The sequence below is a fragment of the Marmota flaviventris genome, chromosome 1 (assembly GCF_047511675.1).
Source record: "Marmota flaviventris isolate mMarFla1 chromosome 1, mMarFla1.hap1, whole genome shotgun sequence".
Classification (NCBI taxonomy): Eukaryota; Metazoa; Chordata; class Mammalia; order Rodentia; family Sciuridae; genus Marmota; species Marmota flaviventris.
The window spans coordinates 88470829-88487835 of record NC_092498.1 but is presented as its reverse complement, the minus strand read 5'-3'; the positions used below and the strand labels follow the sequence as shown (position 1 = coordinate 88487835).

Sequence of the window (17007 nt, the reverse complement as noted above, 5' to 3'; positions counted from 1 at the left end):
GAGGGGCCAGGATAGATGTCTGCTTGTAATTTCTCCTCAGCATCCGTATTAACAATTATACCCCAAAACAGCAGGCAAAAATATACAGCGCTGTGGTGTCTTCCTCATTAGAGTGCTGCTTTTAGTGGGAAAGCATGATTAAAAGTCAGTTTTTCTTTGGTGTTTAAACAGTAAGTATGGCCAACCCTAAGACAACTGCTTCCTTCTGAGGATGTTTTAACCTGAACAGCAACATTAAAAAATAATGCCATGGGGCTGGGGCCGTAGCTCAGTGGTAGAGTGCTTGCCTAGCATGTGTGAGGCACTGGGTTCGATTCTCAGCACCAGATATAAATAAATAAAATAAAGGTCCATTGACAACTAAAATTAAAAAAATAATGCCACAAAAATCCACAAATCTATTTTATAAATAAATACATGTGTTGTGGCCAGGAACCTGTCAGACTCTGCCTGGGCAACCCAACTCCAAAATGTATCAGCTGGTGAGTGACTACATTTGCTTCCTCTTGGACAGAATGTACCACGTGTCAAAGGGGATTGTAGCAAGAAAAAACCTCACAGGCCCTCAAGGAGCTGATTCACCCAGCTTGCATACTAGGTCCAAGGACACTTGAACAGGAGGGGTCAAAGAACATTTGAAAGCAAAAGTTCAGTACAATTCTGCTGCATTTTAAAAATCAAACCCATCATATATTTTTTTAGATATGTTAAAAGCAACAATAATTTAGGTAGACAAAGCAACAATAATTTAAGTATAAGAGGACCAAAGCACCCTGAGGGCAATTTTGATATTGTTACTGGATTTTAAAAGGCTGAGACAAAGGAGTCTTGCTGGAAAGACAGAGAAATCAGCTGCAGGAAAACAGGATGGCAGAGCCGTCCGGGTCTAGAGAGGGCTCACTCCAGAGCTCCAGCAGGCCCCTGGCCCTTCTCCCTCCTCTGCTCCCACATTCTTGGAAAAAGAGAAGATATGCATCAGAAATGGGGGGATGAAGACAGGGAAGTGGGGAGCAAAGAGATGGGGGGGAATCTCTGCATTGACAAGGATTTTCCGCTTGACCTAGCTGTAGTCAGCTTCCGCACCTTCTCCTAGGTTCATTTATGTACTTCCTTGCAAAATCCAGTTTTGGCAAAGAACTTGGCTAAGTTAGTTTAGATAACGCTCTCTATTTGGTTGTCTCTACCTTCCCCTAGCTGGGGTCTGATCAACCCGGCCTGTCCTCAGCAAGAATCCTGATGTTTCCTTGACTACAAATTCCTACTTGCTCACACTGTATTCAGTTGAGCCCAATCTCTCTCCCCCACGGGAAACTCCCACTGCAGTGGTGCCTGTCACTGTGGTCTGAACAGTCTTCTTTCCAGCCCTTTAACAAGTATCACTGAGTAATTGTTTCTTCAACAGCATTGATGTTTGGAGTTCTGAGCACTGGTTATGAAAAACTTCAACTCCATTTCCAAACCCTACTCACACAGATACTCATTCATTCGTCCACTCACCTACTCACTCATTCTTGCTTATTTCAAGCCAGGTACAAGGGACACACACAAAAAAAAGACAAAACATCAAACACAAACCAGAGTTAAAGATGGATCACAGACCTGAAGGAGAGTTTAAAAAATATGTCTAAAGCCAGTGTGGCATAGGAAGAAGTGACCTCTGAGCTGAGAGTAGCAGAAAGGGTCTTCCGAGTGGAAAGGACAGCCATGCCAGAGATCTAAGGTGGGAGACCCCAGGAGAGGGGCTCAGTAGGAGAGGCAGGCAGGGGCCAGATCAGGCAAGGTGGGGTGGGCCACAGTTGAGAGGGGATGCTGAGACATGAAGCATAGAGGCTAAGAGCTGATGCAAGTGTACCACGACCACTGGATGCTGGTGACAAGTGGAAGGCTGAGCCAGGCCAGCTGGCTGTGGAACAGGTGTTGGCAAATCTTTTCTGGAGAGGACCAGACAGTAAATATTTTAGGCACTGTGAGCCAAGAGGCAAAATCAAGGATAACATGTATGTACTTATATAACAAAAGAGACAACAAATTTCCACAAAATATTTATTGTCAAAATTCAAAATATGTTAATAATAATTGAGTCAGTATTTAAAATAAATGTCTACTCATTAGAAGAATGGAATTCTGTTTGGGGGGGGAAATCACATTTTCCTTAATTGGTGTTTCTGCCTCTGTAGCATAAAAACAGCCACAGACAATATGTAAATGAAGGCTGTGCTCCAATTAACTCTATTTAAGGGCTAAGATTCCACATAATTTTCATGGGCCATGAAACTTTACTTTTGATTTTTTTCCAGATATTTGGAAATGTAAAAGCCATTCTTAGCTCAAGGGCTGTAAGAAAATGGGTGATGTGTATGGATTTGGGCCATGGGCTCCAGCTTGCCAGACTCTATGTCCCATATTCTGGATGTGTCTGAATGTTTGCTCATGAGTACATTCATTTTCAGCAGATTACTACAGGGTGATGCTGTGTAGTTCTCAATGTATCACAGTGGCTTGTGCTGTCAGTCATTCCACTATAGCTGATACTAAGTTTGATCCATTTTAAGGGGAAATTTTCCCCTTTGTAATTAAAAGTAGTCTGTACCCCCTCTTCCCCCAAAAAGAGCTGGAGTATAGCTCAGTGGTAGAGTACTTGCCTACCATCCAAAAGGCCACTGAGCTGGATCCTCAATACAGCGCACACACACGCACACACACTGTCATCTGTGGTTGACATTTATTGTCAAAATTCCTGAGAACAGGAATTGGGGTCCTGAGAACATCCTGAGAACCCAAACAACCTTTCATGAAGTGATTTCAGCTTTCATGGATGGCTGTTGTTGAATAAATTATACAGTGGAAATTGCAAAATAATTTGAATGTAACTTTAATGGCTGCCGCATACATACCATTTTGCGAATTATTTATTTATTAAATTGAAAATTAGAATTTTAGTTCTTTTCTTTTTGGTTACTACTATAAGTAATACTTTCATTGATATCCTGTATTTCTATTAATCTGTGATGAATAGTTAAAGAAACATTGCTTGAGGTAAAACTAGGTCATAGAGTATATTCATTTTCTGAAGGGTTTGGTCTTTATTGACAAATTGTGTCTTAGGGAATTATAACACTTTTTTTTTGCCCCTAACTAAGTATTATAAGAACCTGGTTCCTAACACTCCAGCCAACATTTAAGATGTGCCATTATCAAATTGATGGAGGAAAATGGTTTCTCATTACAAGATGAACATCCCTTACCTGACATGCTGGGACCAGAGGGTTTCAGATTTCTGATGCATTCAGATTTTGGAATACTTACATAGACTATACTGATTGAGCATCCCTAATCAAAAATCCTAAATCTGAAATGCTACAAAACCCAAAACATTGTGAGCATCATGTTAATGTTCAAAAAGGACATGATGCTCAAGATGGAGCATTTTAGATACTAGGTTTTTGGATTAGGCAAGCTCAACCTGTAGGTTTAATTTACATTGATTCAACTGTAGTGGAGGTCAAAATATTTGTATTTCCTCTGCTCCATCCTATTCCATACCCATTTCTCTATTTACCCTTTTTTATACTGATCTGTAAGAGCTCTTTATATACTAAGGACATTAATTTTTGTCTTTAATATATATTGTAAATATTTTTCCAAGTTTGCAGAAAAATGTTTCAAAGAATATTAAAATGTACGTGGTTAGTTTCCTCTCAAATTGACCTGTTCTTCTGTAAGATAGATGGCCCAAAATGGGGGAGGGTTGAAAAAAAGAAATGAGGGAGGGAATGCAAAACACTAACCAAATACAGAATTATGATTATTTATTTTGAATTTTAGCATCTTTAAAGGAAACAAATTCCCTAATGAAATATTAAAATTTATTACCAGTATTATTGAATTTCTTCTAATCTTTGATATTTATAGTTGATTTCATTATATGCAAAATTATGTTGTTAATTCACCATTTTTCTCTACCTTTTCATAATCAGCATAGATGTAATTTTTAATTAACACCAGAGCTTAATAAAGTTTTTAATTAACAGCATAACATAATACATTTAAGGTATCATAAACCACTTAAGATCTATTTCTTTTCACTAGAATAAAGAGTTTTGTTGTCCATATCCATGTATAAATTCCTTTTGGTTTTTTTAGGGTTAAATACTTAAATTAGTCTTTAAATTAAAACCAGGGGAAATTCATTCAGGTTTGCTTTATCTACTAGAGAATTCCAGAAAGGCTTGTTCCACATGTATTGAGCCCAGATAGCTGTGGGTCACCAGCAAGGTTTAAAAATAGGTCATTCCCCAAATCTCCAAAAACATGGGTTTTGGTAAGTTCATTTATTCTGGTGATTCATCCTGTATCATCATATTTAAAATTATTATAAGCTGTTCCTCAGTGGGAGCAATCTGTTTAGGATCCATATGATAATTTGGTTATGTTTCATTCACTTATAAATCGCTCAACACTTCATGATGACTGAATTCTACCGTGTGGGGTTGAATTCATCAGGGAAACTTTAATACTTATTCCTATTCTTTCCATATATTTTGTCCCCCATCCGGGGACATTTCACAATACCCAGGGACATTTTTTATTGCCATGTTTGAGGGATTCTACTGGCACCTGGTAGGCAGAGGCTAGGGTTGTGATTAAGTATCCTAAAATGAACAGGGCAGCTCGCTCCTCCAACAAGAATTATCTGGTCCCAAATATCAGTGGTGACGAGATTTGAGAATCCATGTTCTAAAACAAAATGACCACCCTCTGTGGCCCCTACTTAACCCAAACCAAACTATGAAACCAGGAGAGTGTCCAGTAGCATAAACTGAAACAGAAAGAATTCAGTCTTGTGCAGACAGGGAAGTTTTTAGTGATTTATATTTTTCATTGTGGCATTTCACATGACACTTGACTTGCTTGAACGTAGAACCAGGGACTGAAGTCCAAGGTGTCTTTATCTATCACCTTCCCATTTACCACCGGAACTTGATTTTGCAATGCCTCCTCAGCTGTGCGCTTTGGCAGGGCCTGGCACATGAGGCTCCGAGTGAGGTGGAAAGACACGCAGGGAAACTCAAGGAGTCAAAGGGAGGTGGTGCGAACAGTGCAGGTGGGTGCTGCTGAGGAATAGAAGAGACAGATACCTGACCCAGGCTGGTTTGGAATCAGATCCTGAAGCTGTCAGAGCTGCCTGAGGTCCACCTGCCACAGCGGAGCTAGGTAGTGGTTGCTTCTGAACATTGAGAACCTTTCCCTATAGTGTAATCCAAGCGCCCGATGCTCCAAAGCAAACCAGACAGAAAATAAAACAGGTCTTACCGGAGGTGCTGATGGTGGGGGAGGGGGAGGAGCTCCCAGAGGTGGGGGAGGAGCTCCTAGAGGCGGGGGAGGTGGAGGCAGAGGAGGTGGGGGCGGAGGCGGCACTGGCATGGCAGTGTTGGTGTCTCTTGTTTATGAATGGTCCCAAGAGAGGGGTTTCTGCTCTGGAAAAGAAAAAGAAGGGTAGTTTTAAACATGGATGTCTTTCTTTATATGCAGGCAGTTCATGTGTTACAGACACATGCATATTGTACACGGTTTCCTTCTTTGGCTTGTTCATTAATTCATTGAATTCATTCATTCACTCGCAGAGCCCAGTGCAAGGCTGGCCTCAGGCTAAATGCTGGGAACTGACCAGATTCTAGAGATAATTAGGTGATAAAGCTGATAGAATTCAGCTATTTTTGTCTCAATAAAAATTGGAGTCTATATTGGGCTGGGGATGTGGCTCAAGCCGTAGCGCGCTCGCCTGGCATGCGCGGGGTGCTGGGTTCTATCCTCAGCACCACATAAAAATAAAGATGTTGTGTCCACCGAAAACTAAAAAATAAATATAAAAAAATTCTTTCTCTAAAAAAAAGAAAAATCGAGTATATAGAGAAACAGCCACATTTCCTTCTATAAGGATTTTTCCAGATAACTGAAATCCACATCATTAACATTGAGCCTGCAGTTTTATCCTTTTCAATGCATACTGCATAGACTCCCACCTTCCTAAGCAGAGCGAACAGAAGGAAATTTGACCGTTTCTGAATGTCACAGGCTTAACATTATTCATGACGCAAGCCTCAAGCAAAGCTTCCAGGGGCCTTAGTCATTCTCCTGCCTCTTTCTCTCCTGTCAGCTCTGACTTTCCTTGCTGTCCCCATATCATAGTTTCTGCACAACCTCTGGGTGTGGGCATGCACTTCTCCTCTACATAGACTTTAATCTGGCATTTGCACACCTAGGGCTTTTAGGCATGATTCTGCAAATAAGGTTCTATTTCAGATATTTCAAATAGTTGATATCTATTTCAAATAGTTGATATCTAATCTCCAGATAAATGTACTTGTCTGCAGATCACACGTGTGTCTGGATGCAGATGACTATCTTAAAACCCATATCAAGTCACACTGTAAGGACTAAAAACCTATATTAAAGAATCCCCACAATTATGACCCTTTTAACCTTCACATAGTCTACTGGATTTTGCTTACTTAATACGTTAGTTCTCTTTATCTTTTTACACAGTGCCTATTATGTGACAGGTCAATCACATTAATTTCTAGGACAATCCTCTAAGGCCAGTAGTTACATTCTCATTTTTATAGGTAAGCAATATACCACTCAGAGACATGAAGTTCTTTGCTCAAAGTCATACCCCCTGGTTGACCTTGGACTGGAACTCAGGCTTAAAGGTCCAAAGTCCAGTCTCCTTTCAATGTGATTTTTATTTATTGTGGCAGAATAAAAATAATATGAAATGTATTGTTTTAACTATTTTTAAGTAAACCATTCAGTGGTGTTAAGTACATTAACAAGACTTTTCGACAATGACCTTATCCCTTCCCAAATATTTTCCACCATCCCAAAGAAAAACTCTACCCATTAAACAATAACTCCTCATTGATCTCCCCACCACCCACTCTGTTCTACTTTCTGTATCATGAATTTTCCTCTTGTAAGTACTTCACTTATGTAGGACCATACAATATTTGCCTGAGTCTGGCTTATTTCATTTAGCATTAATGTTTTCTATGTTCATTCATGTTGTAGCATATATCAGAACTCATTCCTGATTATTCCATGTCAATACCATATTTTGTTTAACCATTCATCTGTTGCTGGGCACCTGAATTGCTCTAAAAAGTTGTGAAAAATGCTGCTGTGGGCCTTGGTGTACAAACATCTCCTTAGGACCTTGCTTTTGATTCTTTTAGGTATATACCTACACATGGTAATGCTTGATCATATAGTATCATCCTCTGTTCAGCAGGATTTAAAAATCCCCTAAAGTTATATAAAAGTTACAAATGGAAGAAAATATACAGGTAAATGCAACTTTTGGGAAAAAAATTCATGATGATTTTCCTTATAATTCTAAAGAGATGCATGGAATTTCCTAAGAACTCCAAAGAGGTGATCCTTTTACAAGACTACACTTTTCTTGTATAATATTCTCTCTAAAGGCTGGGGTGGGAGGTACTGATAAACATTGTTACTTCCTCTTTCCTCAATATTAAAATGAGAATAGAAGGACTGCATAAGGCCACAGCATAAGGCCATAGTAAATCGAAGCAGAGATATGAGAGATAGTGCATGCTTTTTTCAAGGAGTCTCAATGTTGTTTTTTTCAAAACCTGATAAATATAATAATAAGTCAGATAAAGCTACTGTTTTATAGCCACTAAAGCAACTTGGATGCAGGCTTACAATTTAATTGAAACAAGTATAAATTATCAGCTATTTGTATTTGACATTTTCTTTCACAGAGGCATTGGGTATATTCTTTACATAATCTTTTGTTCGGTGGCAAAAATATTTTCAGTCAGAGATTAAAGGTTTGGCTGAAGTATTAATAGAAAAAAAGGAATAAAGAAAGGTCTCATTATGTAAGGACTTCATCTTTTAACTAAGACACATGAGAGGGGCTGGCTCTTAAGGTCTTCTACCCAGGACTCCTTTCTCCATAAGCAAAGGTCCAATGTGTTAGCAGAGCCATAAGATGAAAGGATGCCTCTGTGAAAGAAAATGTCAAATACAAATAGCTGATAATTTATCCTTGTTTCAATTATTGTGAGCCTGCATCCAAGTTGCTTTAGTATGGTTTCTGGCTCACCTTTGTAAGATTTCCTTTCAAACACCTGATGAGACATTACAGACGTGAAAAATTAAACTTCTATCGTTTTAAGTCATGGAGTTGTTGTGTTACTTTGTTAGCCAATAATATTTAACCTTTCTAACACAGGAACTATATAGAATACAGTCAATTTTTCTTTTCTTTTTTTTTTTTTTTGGTAGTGGAGATTGAACTCAGGGGCATTCAAACACTGAGCCACATCCCCAGCCCTATTTTGTATTTTATTTAGAGACAGGGTCTCACTGAGTTGCTTAGTGCCTTGCTTTTGCTGAGGCTGGCTTTGAACTTGTGATCCTCCTTCCTTCCCGAGCCTCTGGGATTATAGGTGTATGCCTTTGCTACCGGTGAATATAGTCAGTTCTTATTGGTCACCATAGTTATGCTCTCTGTATAAAATCATAAAATACTGTACTTGATGGCTGGGATCAAGCACTCTACTGGACACCATATTAATCCCCATCACCACTATGAATAACTGTAATAGAAGTAGGAGTGGGATAAACGCCCCGAAGAGATGTAGGGACTGCTGAGGAATGCCATCATCTTTTGGAACTTGAGGAGGGATGTAATAAATAAACACTTGAGTGTGATGGTTAATTTTATGTGTCAATTTGACTGGGCTGAGGGATTCCCAGATAGTTGGCAGAACATCATTTCTGAGTGTATCTGTGAGGTTGTTTCTGAAAGAGGTTAGCATTTGAATCTGTAGACTGAATATAGCTCTCCCTCACCAATGTGGGTGGGCATCATCCAATTCACTGAGGGCCTGAACAGAACAAGACTCCTGGCCAATAGCAGGATGACTCATGACTGAATGAAGTTTTTCTCCCTAGGGCACATACAGCTTTCTTGGGCTTACAACACTAGACAGCACATCAGCACTGTGCTTTGCTAAACAGAAAAAGCACAAACATTTTTAAAATGAGGCATGAAATAGCCTGAGAGCTTGTTTATGGTGTAAGAGCTAAAGCAAGAAGACAGAGTGTCACCTTGTCCCACTTCAGCTGGGAATTCGCCTGCTGGGCGACTTATATTTTTACCACTTACCCCATGTCTGTGAGTGACCACAAAAGCACCATGAACACTATTTTAGAGTCACAAATACATTTTAGCAAGAAGGTGAATTTGCAAAAATGGAATCTGCAAATAATGAGGATCAGCAATATAACTGTTGGAACCCCTAGTAAACGCTCAGCACAGCTTTAGGGACTTTGAATACATTATTTCATTGAATTCTCTCAACAATCATGGGGTAGATCCTAACATTTCCATGTAACACAAAACCACATTTTATCTCCCCTAGTACATTTCAGAAAGAGCAGCAATGCTGAGTTGAAAGTCCAGATCTTTTGGACTCATTTCTACAGCACCACATTATTTTATTAAATTGGCACGATTCGGACTGCATTCCTTCTCTGTTTCCATTTTGCAAAAACTTAAAATATTTGGGGGGCCTTCAATGAAAGGGACACAAAGGTGAGAACAATCTTTCCCCTTGCTTCTCCCCATGGGCTCTTGTTCTCCATCTACTCTTGTCCTTAGGAATCTGAGAATGATTAGGTACCATGGGGATTCTGCTTTACTGAAATCACAGGGAATGGTTTTTCCACGTCTGGGATTAAAGGGTATTTTTATATGCAGTACTTGATGGCTGTGAAGGCTTTTTTCTTGACAGATATAATAATTAAGCAATTATCTAGAGAAGTATTTGTTAAGATCTGACAAGAATACAGAGCTCCAGGAAGTTACAGGCTGTACCCATGAGCTCTTTGATGCTTTGTGCTCTACCGACCCATTTAAAAATATTATTTTGTTCTGAAATATATAAAATGTTTAGGATTTTTTTTTAAAAGCTAGGTTCTCAAAGGCTTTTCTACTTTTAACTCAAAAAATAACTGAAAAACAGCATCAAAATGCACATTAGCTATTTAAGCACCATTAGAGAATGGTAAGGGAAACAGCCAACATGTGCTCCCAGGTGAGGCCCTGAACACAGAGACAGTGCTGGTCTTAGAGTCAGACAGACCTCAGTGACAAGACCTTGGACAAGTTGCTTCAGGTTAGTGGCCTTCACTTTTTTTTTATTTGTAAAACAGGAGTTAGAATGCTTAATTAATACTTTACTGTCAGACTTCAATAAAGACCATAGTCTAGGTCCTCTTTGCAGAGAAAGCAGTGCAGATCCTGATCAGACACTCCACTGGACACCATATTAATCCCCATCACCACCATGAATAACTGTAATAGAAGTAGGAGTGGGATGCCCCCAAGAGATACAGGGACTGCTGAGGAATGCCATCATCATTTCGAACTTGAGGAAGGGTGTAATAAATAAGCAATTAGTAGAAGCTACCACATTTTTCAACAGGCACACATATGTCTATGGGTTCTGCTCTAGTTAGCTTTTGTACTTTGTAAATGTACAAAAGTGGTTTATAAACAGAAACAGAAGTGGGAGAACGCAAGCCAGCTGCAGGGCTCTGCATGTGAGAAAAAGAAGTGGAGAAGGCTGGGAATACAGAGGCTTAGATGGTGGCCAATCCCTCTGCAAGTGTCTCCCTCCTTGGGTAGGGGTGGACATTTGTCTTGTGGCCACCCACCATGTTTAGCCACTTTTCCTGTGCCTGAGGAATTTCTCACATGGTGAGACAACCAGAAGCCAGGAGCTCCTTTTCCCAGCATTCCTTGCAGCAGGAGAATACTGACTCAGGGGTAGGGTAGATACCAGATGAACAGGGTGCAGAAGGGACAAGGCTAATGGGCGAGGCCTGGGTCTGGAGCAGAGGCCCCCTTCTCAACTCTGGCGATTGATGTGATATTCCACAGGAGTGCAAGCTCAGCATTGGCCAATGCTCTTTTATTTTCCCTAGGGAAAGCTCCATATCCAAATTCTTATGTAAAATAGAATTTTTAAATGTGGGTAAGTCCAGTTATCCCTTGGTAACTGTGGTCCTAGGAGCCCTCACAGATAACAAAATCTTCAGATGCTCAAATTCATGGTCTATAATGGCACAGTATTTACATATAACCTACACACAATTCAACCATATACCCTGAGTCATTTCTAGATTACTTATAATACCTAATACAATATAAATGCCATATAAATAGTTGTTGCACTGGATCATTTAGGAACTAACGACAAGGAAAAAGTCTGCATATGTTCAGTACAGATGCGATATTTTCTCCAAGTATTTTCAATCCATGGTTGGTTAATCAGCAGATGCAAAACACAAGAATATGAAGGCCATCTCCATGTAACTCTAAAAGCACTCTATTTAGTTTTATTCATTTATTTTTTTGGTAGTACTGGGTATTGAATCCAGGGCCTTGCATACACTAGGCAAGCACTCAGTCACTGAGCTACATTGCCAGCTCTGTTAAAGCATTTTTCAGCCCCAGAGTGCCAACGGAACACGTTGGCGGGTCACACGGAGCTCACAGACTGCCATAGTGTGACCTCTTTATTGAGAGTTCTTTTGGCATAGGGAGTGTGGACCTCCCTCTGGATGCAGTTGATGAACTGTTCTTCCTCCTGTCCTGCTAGTCTCCTCCTTTTCCTACCTGATCAGCCTGTCTGTGCCCATTCAGAAATAGATGTGCACTGGGCTTGCCAAGCTTGTTAATATAAAAAGTTATATACATCTCTATTCCAGCTGTGCTTTGTGAGTTATCTCAGAAAGAAATAACTCAGAGTAAACAATTTTACACACTGGTTGCTCTCATCAAAACATCTAAGGATTTTTCTCCCTAAGAATAGTCTGTCAGATTACAGCTGCTCACAAATAGAAAATGTGCTTTTTTTTTTTTTTCAAAGCAAGAAAAATTACTGCTACCATTTCACAAAAGCATCTTTTGTTGGTTCTAAAAATATATCTCAACAGGGATCTGAAGATAAGGTCCTCAGTGCATTTCTAATTTCTTACCTCTCCATACGGTCCTGCTGAGTTCTTGGTATTTTTTGGCTGTGAAATCAGAGAAAAGAACAGAGGTTTTTTTACCCTCAAACTAATGGAGGTGAATGAACCCCCAGGCGTCCCTGGCTCACATGATGTCTCCTAGAGTCCTGCCACATTAAGGATAGGTTGTTCAAATGTTTCCTGCAGCCAGGGAAGCATAACCCGCAAGTCCATGTGCAAAGAACTCGTGGAAGGTATCTCAGAATACACATAGTAGAGTTTCAAAATTACAAGTTATGAAGGAATTTCGTCTTTTAATTTCTCTCCAGGTGATGATGAAAGCAACATGAGTGGTCACTTCCTCAGCATCCAGTGAGCAGGCTCTGAGGCAGCCGGCTCCCCGACTCCCACCGGGGAGACCTTGGCCGCCTGCCACTACTCCCAAGTGAGTCTGTCTTCCATTGGCCACGTGGAAGCCACTGTTCTCACTCTCTGTGGTAGAAAAATCCTAGAAACATTTAGCCTTGATTTTAGGAAGTGGGGCATATTGGCCTGAGTATGTAGGCAACAGAGCAGGGGGAATTACGAAGTGCAGGATAGGGCTGAGGTTGCAGCTCAGCGGTAGAGCGAGGCCTTGGGTTCGATCCTCAGCACCACATAAAAATAAATAAAATAAAGATATTTTAAAAAGTAAAATAAAAAAGGATGAAAAATTCCAGAGCATTCTTGTTCTAGATGATAGTAAAATGAATTAGCCCTGGCATGCCCTTTCTATGGGACAGGTACCATATTTACAGGTTTTCATGTAGTAATTCAGAAAGGAACAGAAAGGTTAAGACTCTTGCCCTAAATCACACAGTGAATTAGTGGAGGTGCTGATACTCAGGGTGTCTGGCTCCTAAGCACCATGCTAATTTAAGTCACTTGTGTACATATGACTTATAGTTTCTGTGACATTCACACACCACCTGAACTTATATTTATTTAAGACTATAAATAAACTCATGATTTTAGGTAAATAAGCTTATTTTGAAAAAGAAACTTTAAGTTTCAACCATAAATGGTAAAATAATACCATTTGTCATAAATGAAAGGTAATAATAAGAATGAACATAATAGCCGAGCACAGTAGCACACGCTTATAATCTATAAGCTATTCAGGAGGCACAGGCAGAGGAGGATCACAAATTTGAGGCCTCCACTGGCAACTTAGTAAGACCCTGTTTCAAAATAAAACTTGTTAAAAAGGGAAGGGCATAAAGAAGAATGACTTTATGATATTTGCCGGTAAATCATGCTAAGTGAAATAAGCCAAGCACCCCCCTCCCCCCCCTGCAAAAAAAAAAAGTCAAATGTTCTCTTTATATATGAAAACACAACAAGGCGGGGCGGAAAGGATAGACGTTCATCAGATTAGACAAAGGGGGATGAAGGGAAGGGACCAGGGACAGGAATAGGAAAGACAGAGAAAGTATCTCACATCTTTCCTATGTACGTATATGATTACACCACAGTGAATCCCACAAGAAGTTAATTTAAAAATAATAATAACTATAGGTAAACGGCAGAAAGATCAGTAAAGGAAAGGAAGCAGTGGGTGGGGTCTGAATGAGAATAAGATATATTCCATACTTGTATAATATCAAAATGGATCCTACTGTCAGGTATAACTAAAATGAAACAATAAAAACTTTTAAAAATAAAATTAAAAAGGGCTGGGGATATAGCTCAGTGGCAGAGCCCAGTATCTGTAAGGCCCTGGGTTCAATCCCCAGGACTGCTAAATAAATAAATAAATAAATAAATAGGCAATAATTATTAAAATAAAAATGTTTATCTACCTCTCCTGTCATGTTTCCCCATGGAGCTAAGCAGAGCTTTGGGAGAAGGATCCAGAGCAGCGGTTACCAATCTTTCATGGAGAATGACCACCCCAGAGGACTTGTTAAATGCACGTTCCAACTCAGTTGGACCAGTGGGTCTGGGGCAGGCCTGGAGCTCTGCAGTTTCAACAGGCTCCCCCAGGTGAGGCCAAGGCTGCTGCTCTGGGAACCATCCTTGGAGAAGCTTGTCAGAAAGGCAGTCTCCTCCACCCAGGCCCACAGAATCAGAATTGTTAGGAATATCTTACCAGCAAGGGATCTCAGTGCTCACTAAGGGTTCCTGCTCTAGAATATCTAGGATGATGAAACTTATGGGCTCTGTCCCATAAGTTGTCAAATGTGTCCTCAACAGAAAAGATTCATTGATGTGTAGAATCATTTACTTTCAACTGGCTGGATCCTTGAGAACAGCAGACTGTACTTCGAATTAGAAATGACCTACCACAGGGAAAGGGAAACTAGCTGAGTGCCCACACTCTCTCACGCAGAGGGCAGGAGCAATTGCCTGGGAAATGGGGGAGACACACTCTTGAAATGGAACTGGCTCCGTGCTACCTGGTTGCCATAGTCAGTCATCAGCCACAAACTGGTCCCTGTGAATTCCAAAACGTAGACACACAGCAGTCATGATCTAATGTGACCCTCATGTCACACCCACAAGGAGCTCACAAACTGGTTCCCTTTTATAAGACTTCCTGAAATGCAAATCTGTTCCAGTTCATTCACTGAATTCATTATCATATTTGAACAGCATTTGATGGAGAAACGGAGACATTGATGATATTTATCACTGACTCAGGCATTTAAATCAAGGTAGAAAGCCAAGAAAATCATTGGGTATGCAGTTTCCAAGGGTGAAAGGAGAAAATATTGGTTTCCTGTCCCCCCACTCCTTAAATTAACTAAAAACAAAACTGGGTTTATTAAAAATACATAGTATTGGTCACATATTTATAAGTAAGCTTTGTCTTATGTAATAGTGATGCCTCTGAAAAATGGCAAGTCTAGTTTTGGAAAGTAGAGGATACCTTGATAGAACAAGGTGGTTATTATTCAATCTATAATTAATATTACAAAATTTTGAGTTACTTTACAAAATGAATGGCCATCTCTTTATTTTACCATGTTAGGTTTATAAGGAAGGTATTTTCCGTTCTCTTCAGACTAGGCGATTCTCTTCGGGTAGGATTGTGAGTACCCCTGAAATGCCCTTCTGAGAACCACTGAGGAAATGCTATGGCACAGGGTACAGAAAAGACAGAACCTGCATGTAATCCCAGTGGCTCAGGAGGCTGAGGCAGGAGGATTGCAAGTTCAAAGACAGCCTCAGCAAAATTGAGGCGCTAAGCAACTCAGTGAGATCCTGTCTCTAAATAAAATACACAATAGGGCTCTAGGGGAGGCTCAGTGGTAGAGTATCCCTGAGTTCAATCCCTGGAGCCCAGAAAGAAAAAAAAAAAGGGCAAAGGATAGAACCTTTCTCTTTTCAAGTGTTGTACATGAGACATAAGGTCAGCTTGTGTGCTTTCTCATTATTCCTGATGCTCCTGCTTTGGGTCAAAGGAGGACCAAGGAGATTCTGGCACCACAGGTCCTTTATCCAGTTTCAAGTTATACTAGGACCTCCATCTGCCATGGGGAGCCATCTTTGTCTCAGTGAATAGGCAGATTCCGTCCCGGGGCAGCCAGCACAGTTCATCCACAGCAAAGCCTGATAGCCTGACTGGCAGCTGTCACTTCAGACTCCAAGACATCACACGTAGATGGGAAGTATACTCCTCTTCAGGCTCTTGGCCTTGGAATAAAACTCTGCATCTGCTTCTCTACTCCATTTGGAGCCTCCTACACTTTACCTGAAACACAATATTGACATTTTCATATGTATTGTTATGATCTGGCTATGGTCTGCCCCAAAGGATCCAAGTGCTGGAAGCCTGGTCCCCAATGTAATGGTATTGAGACTTGGTGGAAACCTGGTGGGACACTTCAGAGTTGGGCCTATTGGAAGATGATTAAGTCCTTGGAGCACTGCCCTCTGAAGGCATTAATGCTCATCTCATGGAGGTAGGTTAGGTGTAGTGGAATTGAATTAGTTATTGTGACAGCAAGGTCAGTTTGCTTCCTCCACTTACTTTCTCGTGTGACGTTATCTGCTGTGTTATGAAATAGCCTGAGGCCCTTGTCAGATACAGCTTCCTGATTGCCGCAGTCCGGCTGCAGCAAAATAACCGGGGGGGTGACGAACAACTTGTGTACGTTGATACAGCAGGAGTGGGAGCCATTTATTGCAGGACAGGAGCAGTATTTATACATTCCACACAGCTTATCTAATTAACATAAACTAGATACAGCAGTCAACCAATCAGGAATCTCCACACTTAATGGCTTGTTTTTGTTACTTCTCAAACCACTCCCTCTGGCATTTTGCCAGGCACCATCCAGACTTGTTTAAGAACTCTAACATTCCCCTGGCAAAATGCCAGGTGTTATTTTGACTTGTTTACAGACTCTAACACCTGATCATCAACTTCCCTGCCTCTTCTCTGTGTAACTTACCTAGCCTTAGGTACTTTGTTAGAGCAATAGAAAATGGACTAAGACACATACCTTTTCTCTATGAATTTGTCCATGCTATTTAGCTTACATGTCATGGCCTTCACCACCTAGAAAATTCTTAATCATCCTTTAAAACTCTGCTCTAGTTCCAGCCTCTCGGTATAGATTGTTTTGTTTTCTCTCTCTCTTTAGCAGAGATAAGTGAACCTACAGTATTCTTTGGACCCTTCTATTACGGTGCAAAGCAGATATAGTCTTTTCCTATATCTGCATAACTTCCTTCACTGGACCATGGGTTCCTCAAAGGCTCAAAGATAGGGACTATATCTTAAATATCTTGGTATTGCCAAGGCCAAAGGTAATGCTCAAATGCCAAATCTAATTGCCTTGATATTGAGATATTTATAAATCTAGTCAATGATATATTGATATATATGTGTGTGTATTATATATATGCACACACACACATATATGCACACAACACATATTTTTTGCTCAAGTAAAAGGTAGAGCT

General features: G+C 40.3%; 1 protein-coding gene across 1 annotated transcript in view; it reads right to left on the bottom strand.

Moving 5' to 3' along the window:
• Positions 1-17007, bottom strand: part of Wipf3 (WAS/WASL interacting protein family member 3) — a 93415-nt gene that overhangs the window by 63455 nt on the left and 12953 nt on the right. The window contains exon 2 of the mRNA XM_027939620.2: positions 5314-5477. Coding sequence (XP_027795421.2) covers positions 5314-5424 — 111 coding nt within the window. The 5' untranslated portion in view covers positions 5425-5477. The remainder of the gene's footprint in view (positions 1-5313; positions 5478-17007) is intronic.